At 33.2% G+C, this 19,262-nt stretch overlaps 2 protein-coding genes and 2 non-coding genes across 4 annotated transcripts; 3 read left to right on the top strand and 1 right to left on the bottom strand.

Moving 5' to 3' along the window:
* Nucleotides 1-1,943: 1,943 nt before the first annotated feature.
* On the top strand, nucleotides 1,944-4,870 carry LOC125831702 (1-aminocyclopropane-1-carboxylate synthase 4). Its single transcript, XM_049510887.1, has 3 exons — nucleotides 1,944-2,321; nucleotides 2,918-3,078; nucleotides 3,793-4,870. The coding sequence occupies exons 1-3, from the start codon at nucleotides 2,004-2,006 to the stop codon at nucleotides 4,802-4,804; spliced, it is 1,491 nt and encodes a 496-aa protein (XP_049366844.1). The 5' UTR covers nucleotides 1,944-2,003; the 3' UTR covers nucleotides 4,805-4,870.
* A 1,030-nt stretch (nucleotides 4,871-5,900) lies between these two features.
* LOC125831701 (uncharacterized) lies at nucleotides 5,901-11,376 on the bottom strand. Its single transcript, XM_049510886.1, has 8 exons — nucleotides 11,118-11,376; nucleotides 9,676-9,943; nucleotides 8,467-8,568; nucleotides 8,261-8,343; nucleotides 8,046-8,162; nucleotides 7,121-7,223; nucleotides 6,380-7,046; nucleotides 5,901-6,107 (listed from the first exon to the last, which is right to left on the bottom strand). Exons 1-8 carry the CDS (start codon nucleotides 11,234-11,236, stop codon nucleotides 6,028-6,030), a joined length of 1,539 nt encoding a protein of 512 aa, XP_049366843.1. The 5' UTR covers nucleotides 11,237-11,376; the 3' UTR covers nucleotides 5,901-6,027.
* Nucleotides 11,377-18,468: 7,092 nt separating this feature from the next.
* TRNAG-GCC (transfer RNA glycine (anticodon GCC)) lies at nucleotides 18,469-18,539 on the top strand. The gene has a single exon. It is a non-coding gene; the product is annotated as a tRNA-Gly (tRNA).
* A 426-nt stretch (nucleotides 18,540-18,965) lies between these two features.
* Nucleotides 18,966-19,049, top strand: TRNAL-CAA (transfer RNA leucine (anticodon CAA)). Its single transcript has one exon. It is a non-coding gene; the product is annotated as a tRNA-Leu (tRNA).
* Nucleotides 19,050-19,262: the final 213 nt, after the last annotated feature.

The following is a 19,262-nucleotide window of genomic DNA, read 5'->3' as shown; positions in this document are numbered from 1 at the left end:
TTATTGTTGCTTTAAATTTGGTGATTATAAATGATAAAGTAGGAATTGATTTGGTGAATATAAATAAGAACGGAGGTAGTAATACTTATTTGATTTTTCATAATTTAAAAAACTTCTCTTTCGGCTACATATGAAAATGTTTAAAGCAATTTAATATTGAAAAGGACAAAATTAGTGATGTATGTTTGATAATCATTTTAGCACGAAATTAATGCACTGAAAATATGTAATTGCACACAAGTGAAACAAGACATGAACCATATGATCGATATTGACATACAAGTGAAAATTGTCATAACTTTTACAAATGTTACATAAGCGAGAATACCAAAGGAGTGATGGAATATTTATGGTCTATGAGCATGAAAATATAGTTGTGAATGATATTGACCAACAAATGGCTCAAAGTAACAACGTTGGTTCGTCTTCTCGGTCATATGATCAAGAAATCCAAGTTCAACGTGAGAAGATTGTTCGTACTATGTGGGAGGATTATATTAAATACTAGTACACTACAATTTATGTTCAATATTTTTATTGAATTAAAGTTAGATGAAACACTTAATTAAGTGGAGAACAGATAACTTTGTAATAATTTACTACGCGATTTTATAATTTTTTGTTTATTTGATAAGATTTAATAAACAATTGGGGCTATTTTAATAGTTTTACAACTTATGAGATTCTTATGTTTATGAGAAAATATACAACACAAATTTCATATCGCATGTCCAAACAAAACTTCAATTTCATCTCATTATATCATATTTATGATATCATATCATGATTCCATATCACATGGTCAAACGGGCCCTAAATGTCCTTCGAATCCTTTTGTATAAATGTTACATGAGATGTTGGAATTAAAGATTTACTATCTATTTATTTCAATCTATGAGGCCTGATTTGAAATATAAGGGAGGGTCGAACTAACTAATATGAATTTGAAATATATATTTATAGAAACTTCATAAAAAATATTCACAATAATTAACAATTCAAAATATTTTAAAAATATTCGAAAAAAATCATGGTTCCTTTGACTCTCCAAATTGTAATTAACTAAGACACAAAAATTAAAACCAGGGTGAGTACAAAATGAAAAAAAAAACTAGCATTCTTTTTTAAATTATTTTTTATATAATTAAACAAAAAAAGACACAATTTAAAACCGAGCAAGTAATATTTAGTGTTCTTTTTTGTCTTGAATTTTATTGTTTTTGGTACTATAATTATTTGGTGTCCAAAATTTATTGATTTTTTTTTGGTAGAAAAGAGACAATATATTATTTTGATTAATATGCATGAATACAATACAGGTTGAGACGTGTTGCTAGTACTATTCGGGGATGGGTGTGTTAATACATAGTAGGTACTACAATAATTTGTAGACATGATTTGACTAATATAAATTAGTATCGCGTAGAATCCATGTAAATAAAAGTGATTTCTATCAATAATTTTTTTATATTTGAAATTTAAATTCGAAATTTTTAATTAAGGATCCGTATTGTAGACTTGAGCTTGTTTTCTATTTTCCAACTTTTTGAACGTTGAAACATACGTTTTCTATTTATTCCCCGTGCTTTATTAGCCAAAAATTCCACACTAGACTAATTTCCTATACATTAGTTGCCAATATTTTGTGCGGGTTGAAAGCGCCATAAAGCCATAAAGGAGGACTAAAATCTTTTTCTTGAAAGAGCGTAAATTCTGCCTTTTTTTTATCCCAACTTCCCACTCTTTCTGTGCCATAAAGGATTAAAATCTTTTTCTTGAAAGAGCGTAAATTCTGCCTTTTTTTTTTAATCCCAATTTCCCACTCTTTCGGTGAGGCAAGCATAACCTCACCACACTACACTACACTTCGACACAAGACATTTGATTAATTCTCTTTACCTATAAATACCCCTCATCACTTCTTCATTCTCTTCCCAAAACATCTTTTGTACATCAAATTTTACTAGGCTATTAATAAATTCATAAAAATAGGAAAGAGTATAATGGGTTTGGAGATGAGTGAGATTTCAAATTACAAGTCATCAGTAGTTTTGTCTAAGTTGGCTAGTAACGAACAACATGGTGAAAACTCACCATATTTTGATGGGTGGAAAGCATACGATAACGATCCTTTCCACCCAGTTAATAACCCGAATGGGGTTATTCAAATGGGTCTCGCGGAAAATCAGCTTTCAGTTGACTTGATTGAAGATTGGATTAAGATAAATCCAAAAGCTTCCATTTGTACAAATGATGGAATTGAATCTTTCAGGAGAATAGCCAACTTTCAAGATTATCATGGATTGCCTGAATTCACAAATGTAAGTTGTGCTCTTACGTACTATTTCCTCCGTTCAAAAAATAAGTGTCACATTAAAAATTCAGGACAAAAATTAGTATGTTATACCAATCATACCTTTGTATTAAAGAACGATAGTGTTCAATTCTCAAGAAACATCTAATAAATAGAAGTAATTCTTCTATTTGTTATTTTTCTTAATAGGCGTGAAATAAGTTAAAATCAAATTTTTTTTTGAGATGAATATGAAATACAGACTACTATATATATATGAATAGTAGTACACTGTAGTGGTGAAAGTCTTTATGAGTTTGTACCAAAAAAAGAAAGTTTATGATCAATTTTATTACTATAAGTTTATATTTACTTGGAATAAAGAACTAAGTTTACATTTAGTTGAAATAAATATATTTCTTGACTTCTACCTCAAACATACATTTTATTTTATCTGACACTATTTTCTTATCTACTAAAGATTAAAAAAAAATAACATATGTTATACTTAAAGTTTCTATTCATTTTTCATCAAATCAACTTATTAGGAGAACAAATTCTCTCACTGAAATAGTGGAAAACTTCCTAATTTTTTCGTATAATTTTATTTTATCTTTTGTGTAGGCAATTGCAAAATTTATGGAGAAAACAAGAGGTGGTAAGGTTAAGTTTGACCCAAAACGTGTAGTAATGGCTGGCGGAGCTACTGGAGCTAATGAGACTCTCATACTTTGTTTGGCTGATCCTGGTGATGCTTTTTTAGTCCCCTCACCCTATTACCCAGGGTATGTATATACATATTTCTATATCAAATTTAACTTATTTATATATCAATCGTTAAAAATATAAACATTCCTTAAATATTGAATCCCCTTCTTTGCCTCTTAAACGAGAAAAAAAAAACTCGGTTGACTTTCAAAATTCATACGGTATCTTACTAGAATCCGCTTGTCAATCGGCAAGGTTGGATACATATATATGATTCGTGTTTTTCAAATTAAACAAGTAAAAATGGACGGATGAAATATATAATAGTATTTGGCAATGGTAATTGATTGAGGGGAGATTTTTTTTTAATGAAATAGCACTAGTAAAGTAATTAAAGAGAGATTATACGTAATGGTCAAATCTTATGGACTTTTAGAACTAATATTAATGGCGGACCCTTTGCCTACCTGTGATTTGTTTAAAAAGTTGAAAGTAACAAACAAGAGTAATACTTTTGCTTCTTTGTCTTTTTACAAATTTTTTTTTAAAAAAAATGAAATTTTCTTGTCAGATATAAAATTTTAAATTTTTTCATTTTATAAATAATTTTATATAACATAGTTTGAATTTCAAGACGTTTCAAGTAATTTGACCCTGAATTTGTACCAGAGATCTTTAAACCATGTAAAAAGTATTTTTAAGTCACAATGATAAATAATTCAGGTGAAAAAACTGTTTTAACTCTAGAAATTCATGACAATACACTAAGTCTTCATTTTTATTAAATGCAGATTTAATAGGGACCTAAGATGGAGAAGTGGTGTACAACTTTTGCCCATTTCATGCAAGAGTTCCAATAATTTCAAAATTACTATAGAAGCTATCAAAGAGGCATATGAAAAAGGCCAACAAGCAAATGTCAAAATCAAAGGCTTGATTTTGACCAACCCTTCTAATCCATTAGGCACCATTTTGGATAGGGACACACTAAAAAACATCTTCACCTTCACTAACGAACATAACATCCACCTTGTTTGCGACGAAATCTACGCTGCCACTGTGTTTGATGCTCCACAATTCGTCAGCATCGCTGAAATTATCAACGACGAAATTTGTATTAATAAAGATTTGGTACATATTGTATCTAGTCTTTCAAAGGACTTAGGTTTTCCAGGATTTCGAGTGGGAATTGTGTATTCTTTCAACGATGACGTTGTTAATTGTGCTAGAAAAATGTCGAGTTTTGGTCTTGTTTCCACTCAAACACAACATTTGCTAGCTGCAATGTTGTCTGACGATGAATTTGTGGAAGAATTTCTCATTGAAAGCGCGAAAAGGTTAAGGGAAAGGTACGAGAAATTCACGAGGGGACTCGATGAAATCGGAATCAAGTGCTTAGAGAGCAATGCGGGGGTTTATTGTTGGATGGATTTGAGATTGTTGTTGAAAGAACCAACTCTTGATGCTGAGATGTCACTTTGGAAACTAATCATAAACGACGTTAAGCTCAACGTCTCGCCTGGATCTTCGTTTAATTGCTCGGAGGTAGGATGGTTTCGAGTTTGTTTTGCAAATATCGATGATCAAACAATGGAGATCGCGCTTGCTAGGATTCGGATGTTTATGGATGCTAATAACAATGTTGATGAAAATGGAATCTTAAAGAACAAGCAACAATGGAAGAGGAACAATCTACGACTTAACTTCTCAAATGGGGAGTACGATGAAAATGTTATGAGTTTGAATATGATGTCTCCTAATTCTCCGATTCCTCGCTCGCCGCTGGTGCGAGCGAGGAATTAAAAGAGAAAATTAGGAAGGAAAATTATTGTTGTACAAACAAATAAGGTTATAAAGCTTGTAGATGAATATATTGTACATACTCTTTAGTTGATTAGAACCCCTGAAAAATGAATCTATACATTCCAAATCATGATTTCAATATCATTTTAAATTTTGCAAAAACAAAGAAGACCGCATGCTCAATGTGAAGAGATTGTTTGTACTAAAAAGTCGGCTGCAATTCAGGGCATTAACACAAGCAGATAATACACAAAGTATCGTCTTCCCCTAGTAAGCAACTAGAAAAAATGAAGTGCATGCTTGCATGGAACAACTGTTTCGCTATCTTCAGAACCACAGAGGCGCACTTTCAATATGTATTGATCGAGCAACATAACGAATCAATCAAATGTAAGTACAACTAGGTTGCTGAAATGAAACCCCTAAACACTGTACAGGGGAATGGACTATCTACGTCTTCGATGGATACTTTACAGTAGGAAATCCATAACTATGAATACAGGTATTCACCGACCCTTCTGAAGAAGCTATCTATTTGCAAGAATCTTTGAGACTGGAAACTACTTGATTTGGTGTAATGATGGCAAACTCTCGGTATTGTTATGCTGCAACAGTACACAAACAAGGTTCCACCTTTAGCATTAGAGTCTTTCTAAAACAATTTCATAAAGAAACAGTAACCATGTAGATATATAAGATTCTTCACTCCTGTTATTTACTTGAGCTGAGGGTCTATTGAAAACAATCTATCTCCTTCACAAGGTAGGGGTAAGGTTTGCGTACGCACTACCTTACCCAGACCCCACTTGTGGGACTACACTGGGATGTTGTTGTAATAGATATATAAGATACTTTAAACACTTATCGAATAAAAGAGTTGCATAAATACTACTACTATCACTTCGAGTTTCTTGCATTTGTTGTCCTCTAATTTGTAGCTTAGCGTAAAATACATAAGCATTCTAGAGTGGCAGGATCACTTTTAAATCATTGCCCAAATCGTTTTTTCATATTTTTGTTTCTTTACCACTTCACCTGAGGAGAAGTAACTGAACATGTAACATTTATAAGTAAATAAAGAAAATAAGACCCACCACTGATGCCGAATTTTTGGATTGCAGAAATTTGATACAACCACCTCTGCCATCAGCTCTTACAGCAATCAAATCACCAGCACTTGCACCTGATCCTTGCATCAAGACAGCAATCCAGATCCTTGTCGTTTACTTTCTCTTACACCATTTTCCCAAGTGCCAGTAATTCCCATCAGGACCTAACAATCCACCAGAAAAGCAGCTGTCTCCTGCGATATTCACTCAGTGTCAGAGGAAACATGTACTTGTTATTAAGTAATTTCTCTTTCCCTAAATGAACTTGGATCTCCCACAAGGAAAGTCAAAAGAAGAGAAAAGTAAACACTTGGAAAATGAACTATTATGTAATTCTTTTAATTAAGGGTTAAATCAAGTTTTAAGAGCATTCTCTGATCAGTGAATAAGATAATTTGGTAGAAATAAATCATCATCACCCAAACAACAGACAGCACTTTAACATCAAGATGAGACAGATAGAAACCTGGTTTGGCAAGTACAACTGGTGAAGAAGTCTCTTTCCTGATGTGAAATGCGGGTTGGTGTTGTGTAATATCATCTAAAGGCAGAAGATCATCATCATCATCATCATCATCAAGAATAATCACTGGGGGCATGTTTTCTTTACTGTTCTTGCTACAATTCCTTGAGGCTGACATTCCATCCTTATTTCCTGATCCATGCCCTAGACTTCCACCAGTGGCCCCAAAAACTGCCTCCGGCCTTGACAAAAAACTATCATGGACAGCCTTTTTATGGTCAAATGGTTGGTGCAAGTTTTGATATGATCCTTCATGCACATAACTGGAAGTCTCTGGAGTGCCTCCATCTTTGTTTCTTTTGGAAGATTCTTTCTCATGATTATTTTTGTGAAGACTGCTAGCTATAATATCTTCTGCCATGTTTGGTATGCTCTTATCCTTAGACTTATACTTTCTTTTTCTCTTTGGTCTAGATAAATCATCACATGAGCCAGTGACGATGCATACATCTACTTCTGTCTCAGCAGGTGCCTTATTCTGATTCTCATATGAACATCTGTCAACTTTGGGTTCTTTACTCCCTTGATAGTTTTTCTTGGAGGCTTTCGAAATTCTCAAAATTTCATTATCTTTTCCTTCAAGTGCCATCTCAAGTTCTTGGACCCTGGCCTGTAAATAGCCGCACACTGTTCAAAGCTCAAATTGTAATATACCATATTTCATTTAGGACATCAAACACTTACCTTCAAGTTATTTTTCTTCTCTTTAGTTTTCTGAAGTTTCCTCAGATAACGAACCTCTCGCCTGTCTAGAGTGTTGCACTTGGTCATCAGTTCTTCGTAATTCCTGCCAGATAAATGCAATAAAGTTCTCCGTCAAACTTACAGCTAAACTATTAAGATTACTTCTGTGCTTGATAAAACTGAATCAAGAAAATAAAGATTGCTTTTGAGCTTGCGAAAACGAGATGATTGTAAATGACAAACTACCCAGCTCAAAGATCTGGAAACTACCCTACCAGGTGAAAATACCACAGGAGTGAATTAGGAAAAAGATCTGATAGAAGGAAAAGGATTTCTTTTGTAGAACCAAACCGAACGGTTTTACAAGCATAACACTAGTATCATTCCATTGACAAGTCAACAATATTACTCCATCAACTTGTAGCTACACAATTTTGCATGAAAACAATAAAACTCATTACTTAACTAATCCGCATAGAAAAGATTACCCAACTATATGTAAGCATATAGCACAACGTACAAAAACTATTTTTAAATTTCGCTTTTGCATTTAGAAGCTTCAGTACGATAGCTTCATTGTCCTTTCAGAATTAACGGTTCTTTTCATAAAGAAGAATTAGGAAGCCTGACTGTTAGCAGAATTGTTCAGCTACATCAAGCTTATGTTTTACCGAATGGACTTTCTATCTACATGCCCTATCCCCGATATCAGATCAGAAAGTAATCATTTGCCTGAGCTTGAGAGGAAACTTAGTGTAATATATCAAAGTTTTAAAATTCAGATTTTCCCAAGGAAATGAACCTCCAATGATCGTATTCTACAACATAAAAACAAGGCCAAAAGAATCTCTAAAGCAGAAGAACATTAGTAGATATCAAGTTTCATGCTGAAACTGTAACTTCCTAAATGAAAGTAAAAGCGTACTTGTTACGGATGACCAGTGATTTTTTCAAGACATCAATTGTCTCTTTGCTATTAACATCATCTCTTAACGAAGCACGTTTCAAGACCTCCTCTTCCTCCAAGTTAAAATCGCAGACTCTGAAGTAATAACCATGAAGGCAAAGTGAAAACAAGAACTACTGTAAATATAATATTAGGATGAAAGTACTTGTTGCCCTCAATATGATATGACTTACAACTTGAGTGTTGCAAGCTCCTTAGCTAGAGCCTTATTTCTATCTTGTAGCCTTATGCACTCCAAAGTTGATTGATCTAGCTCCTACAGCATAAATTTGTCCAGAATATAGTAACTAATAACTTACATACATGACACCAAGAAGAATTACTTACAAGCATGCCTGAATAGATGCACTAGGAAACATCAAGAGGCAAAAATATCTACCTTGGATTTAAGATGTAGCAACTGTTGAATGGCTGCCTCCTGTTTCACAGCTTCAATCTTTAGAGTCATTTCCATTTTCAACTCCTCCTTGCACGTGAACAGCTGAAAAAAAAAACAATGCAACGAAATAGTTGAGATGAAAATGTGATGACATGAAGTCTTGCGCAGATCAAGTTTGAAGCAAATATGCTCACATAAATGTCTCTAGTTTTAGTTAATGGTACCAGATACTTCTCAACTTAGCGGGAGCCATGCTTATTCCACCTAAGAACATGTATTTTGGTTCTGAGCAAAAGAGTGGCTCTTTTCAATCATTAGCCAAACAATAAAATGAAACTTACATCTGCAAAAGATGTTTATTTCATTTGTCACATGTGATCTTTAGACATTAGAACTCTTCATGGAACTCACAAATTTTTATATCTATCAATTTTTTGTCATTTCATTTGGTCAACAATGGGAATAGAGACATGGAAAAAGATTGACTTTTCACATCTAACCGATGGATGATTTCGTGAAGCAAGTACTCATCTGCTAGGTGCTTGAAGGAAGAGATCACCATGCTTAGATTCAAAATCAAGTAGAAAATATGTTTTTGAATCTTTCTCTATGCAATAGCTTTTGATTGCCCCAGTTCAAGGCTTTTTGAGGATGGAGAACTGGAAGCCCAATGATTTTCAAATGTGAAGAGAATCACGGCTACACAGAAGCATGGTGAGTTTCTTTGCACAATTATATTTTCTCTAGCTGTCAATTTTGTACTATATTTACAATGTTGATTGTATCTCTTACATGAAGGAAAGGTTGATGTATCTGACTAGTAGCCCTGATAACTTCTCAATAGATCATCCCTATCCTGAAGTTTTTGGCCAAAAACATACTTGGACTATACCCAAAACTTAGGATACATCTGTTAACTACCACAGTGAAGAAGAACATCCTTAAGTATCCAAAATTTAGCAAGTTTCATCCTTTGACCAGAATGTTAGAAAGACTAACAGACCCGCTCATTTGCCATTCATCACTCCAGGACTCGCTCATATATATCCTTCTTTTTTTTTGAGAAAGGTAACATCATATATACCCTTTTTTATTTCATCAAATTGAGAAAATATTGTGAATAGAATAAACATGATGCAATTGCATAGAATTCGACAGCTTTATATTCTGTAAATTCATAACCAAAGAGATAGCAAGATGAACAATTACCTCTGCATTGACGTCTTTGAGATCTTTCAGCTGTTTTTCCAGAGTGGAAGTCAGTCCTACAACTTTCCTCTCCAATCTTTTGACCTCATTTTTCAACTCCCGGTGATCCTCTTTATAATCAGGAGGCTTCTGCATAAGACTTGTAACATTTGGATCACCAATAGATTGGAAATAAAGCCTATTTGCATTGTCTTCCGAACAAGCCTGTTTACAAACTGGGCAATTCTTCTTCTTTCCTTTTGCACAGTATTCAAACCATTGCTGAAGACTTGTTTTTGCAACCATAACATATCACAAACAGATACTTGTCAGATAAGGACAACAATTATCTCCATCAAATAGCCAAGTACGAATATAGAATTGTTACAAGCCAAACCAGCAACAACTTAAAGTAGAAGCAATGTTTTCTTTTTTCTCATTAGAAGGAAACATAAAGGTGTGTTTGGTTTAAAGGAAAATGTTTTACCATAGGAAATCATTTCCCTTATCATCTTCAGTGTTTACTAGACTATAAAAGCAACTAACGTAAAGTAAATGTACAAGGTGTAGAATAGTGGTGCAGGAGAAAAGTTTAGTGATATTTTTAGTATTTAAGGTCAACAACAATACATGAATGTTGATTAAAACAAATTATATAAAATAAGAAATAAATTTGTTTGTAAAGAAAAGGACTGCAGCTCATAAGTGGCAGAAATACATACCTTTTGGATAAAAATGGAGAAAACATTTTTCACAATACAATGTAACTAAACATAGAAACCAATTTCTTGAAAAAAAAAACATTTCTTTTTTTGATAACCGAGCACCTCGACTAACCCCACAGGGTTCCAACACCTTACACCAACAACATGTATCGAGTAACTATGAAAAGAAATCACCTAACTGTCGTTTGGTACGGGGATGGGATAGACAAAGTTATCCCATCAATTGAGCTATCCCACGTAATTAATTATCCCACTATATATATGGGGATAACTTACCACATCATTGTTGTACAAATAGTGAGACAAATAATCTCACGATTAACTAATACCCCCTAATCAAACGCAATAATCCTACATTTTATCTCGAGACTCTTATCACTTGTACCAAACGACCCTCTAGTTTTTTTCTTGTTTCCCCTAGTTCTCAGCCCAATTCACTAACCACTAGGCACTGCAGCTTGAAAATAGCATTTTTGTCATAATAAAACACCCAAAAAATAAATTTTTCAGAGGTTACAAATCTGTATAGTACAATCAACGAACTCATAGGCACAAAGGGTAACTAACAAAATACCAATTCTGGGTTTTCAAAAAAAAAAAAAAGGATTTTTAATCAAGTGGAATCCAAGCAAAGAAAACCCAATTAAAATTCTTATATAAACAACTATTTATCTCAATTAGAATCAAGATTAGCTGAAATAAGAGTACCCAAATAGATTTAGAAAAGGAGAAGCTAACCATAGCTCGTGAAAAACGTGACCACAAATAGTAACAGCTTGAAGATCTTCGATTATAGGGTTTAGATCTTCATAGCAAATTGAGCAAATGGTTTTCCCAAAGCTATTCACTCCAACCATTTTTCTCCTCCTTTTTTCTGCTTCTGGATCATCAGTGGAAAATGGAGAAAGGAGGAGGGAAAACGAAATCGAAACGGTAGGGTGGGAAGAAGAGGGAAAATTTTAGTAAATGTAGGGGAATTTATACTACAAGAACTAAGACCCTTACACCACAATTTTATTAATTTCAATTGACAAAACTATCCAATATATCAAGTTTAAGCTAAGCTGGAACAGCCGTTATAAAAAAAAAAAAAGTATATTGATTTTTATTTAAGATAGTCATTATCTATGCAACTCTATAAATAATATTAACTCTTAGATTATTTGGTTGATTTAACACTAAATGATCCTTTGGAGTAAGATATTTTGTTATGAGAGTAATGTTTTTTATTATAGGAGTATTAAAGTATTAAGACTCTTGGGAGGATAACTGGACTAGACTGGGTGCTATTAAAGTTACTAATCCAGATGTTGTAAGAGTCAACATTGTGAAAACTTGAGTTTTTTTTTTAGCAACCTAATGGGTGGAACAGAGACAAGCTTCATGAATATCTACCAAAAGCAACAGTATCAGAATGTTGAACTGTGATGCTAAATCGGATCTTCCAGATAATTCTTGGTGGATGAAAACCAGTTCTGATAAATTTATGATTAGTAGTGCTTGGGAGGAAATCAGACAAAAAGGACAACAAATGGAGGACTATGGTTATATTTGGGCTAAATGAGTTCCATATAAAATTGTTTTCTTGTTGTGGAGGGTATGAAAATATAAGATTTCAGTGGATGAGGTGCCGAAAAGAATTAAGATCAATTTAGTTTCCAAATATAGATGTTGTGAAAATGCTCAAGAGGAAATTGTTCACTTATTTATTACTGGTGATTTTGCAACTTCAATATGAAAATATTATTCTAGAGCAGTGGGATTACTTGGTCCTTTAATCCAGATTCAACAGGCCATTAAAAAGTGATGGAACCTAAAGAGTTGTGCTAAGCTTTATCCTATTTTACAGGCAGTCCCTGCCTTTGTCGGTTGGCAGCTATGGAAAAGAAGAAATGTTATTCATCATGAAGGAATTACGATTAGTGTAAGGGTTATTCAAGAGATAACAATAATCTGGTGAAATTAGTGAAGTTGAAATACCCTTGGATGAAAGAAATATCAAATCAGTGGCCTCAATTGATTCATCATCTTGAGCAATATAAACCTTTAATTAGGTCACAGTTGGTGAGGTGGATGAAGCATGATGCTGGATGGTTTAAATGTAATACTGATGGGGCAAACAAAGGTAACCCAGGAGAGAGCTCTACAGCTTTTTGTTTGAGAGATGTTAATGGGGATTTGATATATGCTGAAGCAAAAAAATATTAGGGCTAACTAATATCTTGTGTGCAAAAGCTACAGCTATTCAAGATGGTGTTAGATTTTGTATTGAATAACAGAGGATTCCAATTCTAATAAAGTCAGACTCACTATCTATGGTCAATATGATTGAGGATAGATGGAAGACTCCATGGAATATTAGAATAGAGATGAACAAAATTAAATATTGGAGGAGTAAAGGGATAATGCATTTTGCCCACATCCTTAGGGAAGGAAATGCACTAGCAGATTTTTTAGCTAATGAAGTTTTTTCTTTTGCAGGTACAGAAGATATAAAATACAATTATTTCCAAGAGTTACCATTGCAAGCTAGAAGGTTACTAAACATCGACAAACAACAAATCTCATAACTAAGGTTCAACACATTCAGAAATAGGGAACCACATGTAGCCATCTTTTTTGATTGATTTTATTTGACCGATGTACAAATAACAAATTTACTAATGGTGATATTAGTCTTGTATTTGCTTCATTCCATTGTAATTTTTTTGTTTGAACAAAAGTCAATTAAAATTAACTGAGTTATGTCTTCAGCTTTGTAGAGAAACAACAAGAAATATCTTTGAGTCATTGTTTACTTCGTATAGATAAGTTGATTAAGTTCAACTTCATCTTGGATTCGACTACGCAACGTCTAGTGAGAGCTTAGAAACCGCTAAACTTGGATTCGAACTAGGAAATCAGCTTAATCTTGCATTTAAGGAATGATTCAAGTTAGATCTAGCTAACTATAGAAGTTTCAGAATAGTGACGAAAATATGTTCACGCAGAGTTACCTTCTCGATTTTCAAAGCGGTCAGCTTACCATCGATTAACAACTTCAGTTGTGATATTGCATATATCTCCGGTGTGGTAGATCAAAAAGTTATTGTTCTTGGTATTTCCTCTTTTGCCTATGTCATTTCATTTCCTCTTTGTTTTCTTTCCTTTTAGTTTTGCAGATTTTTTGGTTGTCTTATTTTTTTGGGAAAATTGTATGAAATAGCAAATTATTAATTCAAATTAAATGTTATAGTCATAGTTTATTTTAATTGTAATTCGCAGCAAGTATCCTCTTTTTTTGTCATCTGATTCAGTATGCAATTAGACATTTTCGGTATACAATTAGTCATTTTATACATTTTGGTATAAAATGTGTTTGTGTTTGTATAAAGCGAGAGAAAAGTGTATATACAAATACAAATACATATATTTTCGTCCTATACACTTATAATTATACAAATACAGATCTTATTATACAAATTATAATGTATAAATGAATTTATACAAAACTGAACAATTTGTATAAAATTGGATGTTTGTAGCGAATTATACAAATCAAAAGCTCTATAGCAAACATAAAATTTGCTATGGAGCACAATTATGCAAACTATAGCTATAACATACAAATATGAATTTTATGTTAGTTATATGTGAAAGTTGCTCTATTTTTTTTTTGTTAGGCTAATTTGGTGGGCTTTGGGTCTTAGCCCATCAGCCTTTTTAGTTTGTTTATGTACATATTTTGTTGAGCGGTAAATTTTGAGCCATTTGGCTCGTTTGGATTAAAAAAAAGTATTATTGTAACGGGCTTATTTCGTTGTTATAGTTGTATAAGATCATAATATATTTGTATAGGTCTCTACGAATTGAGAATTGGCAAAAGTAAAAAAATGAACAAGTCGAAAAGAATTGTTTAGCTCTCTATAACGAAGACACTAAAGTCGTTTGGTTGTCACGTCACGAGCCTACACATTGTACATGGCCGACATTCGAGAACCATTACTGGTCCCCAAGTGAACCATTAGTCTGACTGACTACTTAGCGGAAGACTTACTCAAGCAAAAACAAGAACTCCAAATGCAAAGATTAACTCAAAATATCTCAACAATAACTCAACTCAGTAAAGATCTGGAAATGCTTATATAAACATCAATAAGTGACTCAAAGTCTCAAAACATTAACAAGGGAAATAGTAGGAGACTCCCCAACTTCTAACTATCTATGAAGCCTCTAAATACTAAGATAGATATCGAGACAGGACCCTCGACAACTTAATAAGACAAAAATGTAAACATGGAGTCCTCCAAAGCAAGGAGGCTCACCATAGTTAGCTGAAGTGCAAATGGTATCAACAAAGCACCGGTTGATGACCTTAAACACATGCATCATAAATAAGATGCAGTTTGAATGACGTCAGTACATTGAATGTACGAGTATGCAAGGGGGGAAACTGAAACATAGATAACTGAACTGGTAACATGGAAAGACAATACTCACCTCAACTCAACTCCAATATGAAAGCAATAATAAGAGATGCAATATTTAAAGCTTTTAAAACAGTAGTTATCAACTCAAAATGTATAAAAATATAGTAACATACTATTTACTCTTATTTGGGAGATTCTTTAATCGACAACCATCACTAAGAGATATGTGATGATACATCGTCTCACCAACGTTGTTAGAACTGTCATATACCTTTTGGGGTATAGAACACCTCAACTAAGTGGATCCACTAAGCTATGCTTAAAAGCAATAAGGAATCGTCTAAAAAGTATGACCTTTTACCCATGTTGGCTACATGGTTTATGAGAAATCTGAGTTGTCTGAACTCATCTCCATATCGGTGCTTAATACTAATCTCAATAATATAAACTCATGCTCAAATGTATAAAACATAACTCTTTCTCAATTTGAGGTAATTACTCAAAAGATCCTCTTAAAAGAGGTAGTACTTTGAAAACATCTCTAAACTCATAACTCATTTAGAAATCGACGTTTCTCTCTTTTAAAATGTAAAAGTGTTACACTTGGGAACACTTCGTTTCCCTATACTCATTTTTGAAAGAAGAAATACAACTTTTCTCATTCTCATGCTTACTTCCTCAAGACTTAGTTCAAAATTATAATCAATTGCAAAAGAATTCTCGAAATGACTCAAAAGGACCTCTTGAACTTTTTTCTTAACCTTACTTTAATTTGAAATGTAAATCAGGACATGTGATTAGGACATGAATGATATCTCAAGGATTAATAAAGACTTTAAGAGTTCATATTAAGAAAAGAACGTAAACACAATTCAAAAGAACATATACGGAATGAAGGGCAGAAAAGGAAAGGACCAGGCGACCCTGGCGCACTGAGTGGCACAGGGCGCCATGCCCTAAACTACTGGCCAGAGTTTGGGGCGCACTGCTGGCGCGCCGCGCCAGGCCCTAAACTACTGACCAGTAGTAGCGCAGTAGATGGCGCGCCGCCCCACACCTTTGCCCAGAATTTCTAACGAATTTTCCTTCTAAGTTTCGGGTCCTAACTCATCTCGAATCGAATGATTTCTTCCAAACTCTTTTTTATTCACAAACCCAACACAAATTCATCTAAATTCACACAAACCCTATTAAGATTCACAATTCACACTCAAGAAACTCAATACCTACATTGTTAATGAAAGAAGTTAAAACCAAGAACTAATCAGAAATCATCTTAATAAACGATTTCATGGATGAAGTATAGGTATGACGTGAGGACGAACGAGTCCTACACTATGAGAGGCTTACATGCCTGAAAAGAACAATGTTCCTGAACGAATTCCTCAGTTCTTGAAAGAACGCTTGAAACCCTTCTCTCAAACTCTAAGCATTTAGGAACGTGAAAAAGTGGTATAAATCTGATTAGACCCTTATTAGGAGTGAAAAAAACGTGTTAGGCCTAGTGGGGTAAGAAAAAGAGCGAAATACCCTTTCCTTAAATGGATGGAAAGCCTTAAATTGGGAGGTTTCACTCAAATGGCCATAACATTTTACTCCAAGCTCGAAATTTAGCAAACTTGGCGGCATTGGAAAGAGGACTAAAAGACCTTCTATTTGATAGCTCATGGACCACCTAACTCTTTATGTGCTAAACGCTATGATCGTTTGAAGTTGACCCAAAACTAAAAACTGATGGTTAATTTGTACGAACTTCTAGTTAGTTCTTCCGAAGTCTGAGGTGTTACATTGGTGAATGTCGAAAAATTTATATCGTGTTTTAAATCAGTTTTTCGCATCGTCTTGTTCATAAGTCATAGCTTAGAATATACGAACAAAGAACCCTAATGACGATATTTTTAAGACTTCGGGATTTTCTCTCATGAGGTGAGTGATTTCAATCCATCTTTAATTTTCCTTACATAATACATTTTCTTTATGGAATTGAATGAGTTCTTTGTAAAACTTTGTAGGATAAACCCTACGCTAATTATTGATGGGCAAAATGTAAGTTATATTGTTTATGCATGTTTTTAATATATATTTTTTCCGTTGAATTTGGTCTTCTAGCATGAAATTGTGAGTTTAGACTTTGATTTCGATATTTAGGCATTTAAAAGGGTTCTTGAGTATATAAACTATTCAAGAAAGGTTAATGGGACTAGAACTTTATGAATGAGATTGGATTGATCATGGAAATCTCTGATTTAATAAAATAATTCGTTTATTATTTGTTAAACCTTCTAAAAAGGTAGAACTAGGTGATTTGAATACCGCAAGACCTTCATTTGATCAAATACGATATTAAAGTGACCTTATACTTTGTTTGCATTAGACTTTGAGCATTCTGAGGAGTAGAGAAAAGGAAAGGCATCAACAATTTAGTTTGTTCGCTTCCAGTTCGTCGATTGAGGTAGGTTATGATTTATTTGGAGTTAGAACTTGCTTAGTTGCCAATATGTCATGTGAGTTGTATTGCATGTTAATTGATCTTCAGACATAATTGTTGCTTCAATGAAATTATGTGTTGCTTGTAAGATTTAGCATGTAAATTGTTGAATTGATTATTCATTGATAATACCAATTAGGAATTTGTAATTACTCTATAATGCGGTGGTGATGTTATGAATGATGATATTGTAGCTACGTTATGCTTGATGTGCAGCCATGAGAGGTAATTGGAGAGCATATCATATATTGAAATATGCAGATATAGTGAGTATATAATCATTTTTCGGATGATGAGTGGCTTAAGTCCAATGTGAACCTACAGACAAGTGGTTTGTGTGGGATTGGGTACCACATCGGTACAATACATATAAATCTTATTTTCTCCTCTATGACAAGTGTTTTTCATTCACACTTTAAAATCTCAATAAGTTCCTTGTCAAAATCGGTCGTCACAAACCAGTTCACTTGCAAGTTAATTCTAAAGGTGACACTAACACTAACTCGTAGCTAGTGATGATTGACACAGTATAAAAAAGTCATGAAATTCAAAGGCGAAACTAAGTAGGAGAAGATAGTTAACTAATTAATTTCTTTACTAAAAATATATACTATGCAAATAAAGTAAAAAAATAATAATTATATATAAATCGTTAAATTCCATTTGATATAAAGGAGAATTTCAATGAAGTCACAATTCAAAATTTTACTTTAATCGTTCATTTAAATTTGAAGCATGACATTTTAATTGTAACTTTTTGAATCTCTTAGATAAATTTCTTGTTCCACCATCACTTGAAATGAATTCTTCCTTTTTAAAAAATAAAATAATAATAATAATTTTTTTGTGTTTTATAGTATGTGTAGAATAATAGTTCATTTGTTATAATAGTGCATGTAAATTTGTACGAATGACTATCAAAGATTAATATTGGTATTGAGGCTTTTATGTGAGTGATTATTTATGTTGATTTGAATCTACAATTATGCATAGCCATAGGGGGGCAAAAATAGAAGATTTGCTTTGCACACTTAAACCCCAAATGGGGTCCTACCGAACACGAATCTGGATTGATCGAATTTCAATATAATATTGAAAAACAACTTGAAAAAAAAGAGTAACAGCTCCAAATATAATAAGTGTACTCTTTACAACTAGTTTTGTTAAGTAACAATGAAAACCAAGTCACAAAGCACCAGTGGTCTAGTGGTAGAATAGTACCCTGCCACGGTACAGACCCGGGTTCGATTCCCGGCTGGTGCATTACTGTTTTTTTCCTTAATCACAATTGCACAAACCAATAAAAAAAAAAAAAAAAACAGGAATGCTTCGCGATATGAACAATATTTGGTTTTGTTGGCCACTTATAAAATATTTTTTACAAGATTTGTTCTCTTTTCAACTTTTTAAAGTTTTTAAAAAGTGTTTCGTTATATAAGCAAGCACTATAATTCTCATCTTCCTATTTAATGAGGGACAAAATTCCTTGTAAAATGAAGCATTTCAAATGTTTCATGTCTCTCCATTTTCTATTTACGTCTTAACTAAGAACCCAACAATATTTCATACATTATTTACGTACACTAGTACTCCATTTTAAGTTGAAAACTTTTTGTCAGCTGAAGATCTAAAATTTATAGAAAAGGTTCAATATAATAAATATTTAACAAATAGATAAATGAACATTAAGTCAGGATGGCCGAGTGGTCTAAGGCGCCAGACTCAAGTTCTGGTCTTCGTAAGAGGGCGTGGGTTCAAATCCCTCTTCTGACATTTAAAAAATATATATTTTACTATTGTTTGGTTAATTAGTATTTTTATTTGTTTACTATTGTTTGGTTAATTACTATTGAATTCTTACCGAATGTTCACGATTTGGATAAAAACCGATCCATACTAGTTAATAAGAAAATTTGCACTCTTCATGGTTGTTGTATCCCTCAGTATAGATATGGTTTTAAATCGTCATAAAAGTTTGGTTTGCAT

This window comes from Solanum verrucosum, unplaced genomic scaffold (assembly GCF_900185275.1).
Source record: "Solanum verrucosum unplaced genomic scaffold, falcon-dt-bn FXZP01000049.1, whole genome shotgun sequence".
Classification (NCBI taxonomy): Eukaryota; Viridiplantae; Streptophyta; class Magnoliopsida; order Solanales; family Solanaceae; genus Solanum; species Solanum verrucosum.
This window is presented reverse-complemented; position numbering and strand designations above follow the sequence as displayed.

Bases quoted from the DNA above. Each gene is read 5' to 3' on its own strand.
- LOC125831702 (XM_049510887.1), top strand. From the start codon at position 2,004: ATGGGTTTGGAGATGAGTGAGATTTCAAATTACAAGTCATCAGTAGTT. The intron at 2,322-2,917 runs GTAAGTTGTGCT...TCTTTTGTGTAG, and splicing joins GATTGCCTGAATTCACAAAT to GCAATTGCAAAATTTATGGA. The intron at 3,079-3,792 runs GTATGTATATAC...TATTAAATGCAG, and splicing joins CCCTCACCCTATTACCCAGG to ATTTAATAGGGACCTAAGAT.
- LOC125831701 (XM_049510886.1), bottom strand. From the start codon at position 11,236: ATGGTTGGAGTGAATAGCTTTGGGAAAACCATTTGCTCAATTTGCTAT. The intron at 7,224-8,045 runs GTACGCTTTTAC...TTTATCTGGCAG, and splicing joins TCACTGGTCATCCGTAACAA to GAATTACGAAGAACTGATGA. The intron at 6,108-6,379 runs GTTTCTATCTGT...TGAATATCGCAG, and splicing joins AGTTGTACTTGCCAAACCAG to GAGACAGCTGCTTTTCTGGT.